The sequence below is a fragment of the Eurypyga helias genome, unplaced genomic scaffold (assembly GCF_000690775.1).
Source record: "Eurypyga helias isolate BGI_N326 unplaced genomic scaffold, ASM69077v1 scaffold7192, whole genome shotgun sequence".
In the NCBI taxonomy this organism is placed as follows: Eukaryota; Metazoa; Chordata; class Aves; order Eurypygiformes; family Eurypygidae; genus Eurypyga; species Eurypyga helias.
The window spans coordinates 22,134-24,679 of NW_010233997.1; the positions used below are offsets into that span (position 1 = coordinate 22,134).

The window sequence follows — 2,546 nt, forward strand, 5'->3', positions numbered from 1 at the left end:
TGCATTTCTCCATGGAGCTGGACCACTTGGTTCCTGGAGGCAGAGGTGTTGATGCTGCTTTCCTTACTGCTGGGACCTGATTTGGAAACAGTGTGTGCTCCCACAGAGAACAGGAGTCAGCAGGGAGAGGCTTGTGCTCCAGTCCGGACAGCTGGATGCTGGCAGGGAGGATAACTGCTTGTCTCTGCCTGTCGCAAAAGGGGAAGAGTGATTTAGGCTGCTTAAGAGATCAGCATCACAAAGATCAGGGTAAAAGCTATTTTAATATGAATTTGTGAGAAGGGCAACTTAACAGAATTTGATGGCAAAGTCCACTCTAAAGCATACAAAGGCGAAATCAAATGAGCAACAGATGAAAATGTTTCATGAAGTAAAAATTATTTACAGAGTCAGGGAAGTCAAGTCAGGATTGGATTGTTGTGATATGGACTAGGAAAAAGGGGCAATGAAATTCCTCTTGTTGGGTCGCAAGGTTCAGAGGGGACCTTCTTGCTTTCTAAGCTTCGTGAAAGAGAAGTCTAGGGGTGGCTGAATCCACTCCTAGTCCCAGATCTGGTCAGCAGTTTACATCTAAGGAATTAGGGAAAGGGATCATGGTGTGTTGGGTTTTGCACTTTGTGCAAAACTTTGGGATAGCAGCAATTTGGAATAGCAGCAGTTCAAAGTTCATTAACAGTATTCAGATATATCACACAATTAGATTATGTAATTCCCTAGCAAAACAACTCTCAGTAAGTTAATCAGCACAGTAACTTAATGAAAGACTTAACAAAGTTATTGACGTAAGGTTGCGTGCATACGCCCCCACAGACAGATACAGAGGTAGATACATAGATGTACAAAGGTACCTGTCACAATTTCCCCTTGAGTTCAGTGAAAATACTCACATAGGATGTCAGTGCATCTCCCAGCGGGCAAAGAGGTGAGCCTCAAGGAGATTTTCAACCCAGGTTGCATCGACAGTGGTCTGATTTCAAGACAAACTTGAGAGTTTGTGACTCTGAGAGGTGGCCCACTCTGAGGGAGATGCTGGGCAGACACTGAAGTCCAGGAGAGCTCCACGGGGCTTCCTTGGACCCACTGTTTATAGGTTTGCAAGACTTTAAGCATCAGTAAATTTCCATCCTGGCCATGATCCAGGTAGGTGATTGCTGGAATTCCCAGGATTTTAGTAATGCTGGTACTGCTCTACCTGGGTTACAGAACGGTTCAGGGCTGTCAGGGGATGATTAGTTGTTTCACTCTCATCCCCAACGTAACATACCCCAACCCTGGTACAGCCAGTACCGTTCCCCACCTTAGCACTGCAAGACTCTGATATGTTCAAGGGATGCGTAACCACCAAAATCCCTGCAGAATGGCTGAGGTTTGACAGGAATCTCTATGGCCATAGAGCAGCCCAGGAACTGAGAGGGGAGAAAATGCACCACCACACTGCCTGAAATAAATCCTTTCCCTGCATCCCTATCAAGGAAACCCTGCTAGACACTTGTTGCACCAATTTCTCTGACTGTTAGAGCAGATGCTTGTTGGTTCCAAAGCCCTTCCTGCCTGCTGTTTGCCTTTTGTCCACGCCTCTCCTTCTCTCTCTCAAGCTGGAAGAGATGCTAGAAGCAGAGGACGCTCTCTCCGAAGCCAATGCCCTGGATAACACCAACGCTGAAGTGTGGGGATATCTCGCCCTCATCTGCCTGCAAGTGAGTGCCCAGGCAGCGGCTCCCACCGCCAGCCCCACAAAGCGGGAAGGGTTTATCCGTGTCTGCTCACGAGCCTGAAGAAGACGTACATCTCTGTGGTAAAAATAGTTCGGGGACAGTGTGTGGATGGCAAAAGCAGCGCCTTTCATAGAATCATAGAATCACAGACGGGTTTGGGTTGGAAGGGACGTTAAAGATCATCCAGTTCCAACCCCCCTGCCATGGGCGGGACCACCTTCCACTAGACCAGGTTCCTCAAAGCCTCATCCAGCCTGGCCTTGAACACTTCCAGGGATGGGGCATCCACAGCTTCTCTGGGCAACCTGTCCCAGGGCCTCACCACCCTCTCCCGGAAGAACTTCTTCGTGATAGCTATCTTTCCTCACTGCTTGTCATTCATCGCATGATGCGCATATTCCTTGGGGAATGTCCCTCGTGCTGAAATATGTTGTTTCCCTGAGAACATCTCCTGGGGTACAGTTTCTGACCGACTGCTCTCATGTCCTTTCTCCAGGGAAGGCGGCAGCTGGAGGCAGAGCAATGCTACAAATACGCCATCAAGGTGGGTACCTCCGCACTGCTGCGGGGCAGCCCGTGGGCAACCGGCGAGCGGCAAAGAAGCCGGCTCAGAGGGCCCCCAGCCCACGGGGTTCTCCCAGCCCACGGGGTTCTCCCAGCCCACGGGGTTCTCCCAGCCCACGGGGCGCCCCCAGGTAGGACACACGAAGCCATGGCACGGGCAGAGCTGCCTTTTCCCAGCCCGAGCCCTCGGCTGCTGCCCCCGCGCTGGTGTCCCAGCCCCGTGCCGGTACGGGCATGGCGAGAAACCAGTTTCCTGGGGAGCCCCTG

General features: G+C 51.1%; 1 protein-coding gene across 1 annotated transcript in view; it reads left to right on the forward strand.

Annotated features, from left to right (window-relative positions):
* Positions 1 to 2,410, forward strand: part of CFAP70 (cilia and flagella associated protein 70) — a gene marked incomplete at both ends in the record, with an annotated part of 24,286 nt that extends 21,876 nt beyond the window's left edge. The window contains 2 exons of the mRNA XM_010161895.1: positions 1,596 to 1,697; positions 2,212 to 2,410. Of these exons, the coding sequence (XP_010160197.1) occupies positions 1,596 to 1,697; positions 2,212 to 2,410 (301 nt within the window). The remainder of the gene's footprint in view (positions 1 to 1,595; positions 1,698 to 2,211) is intronic.
* Positions 2,411 to 2,546: the final 136 nt, after the last annotated feature.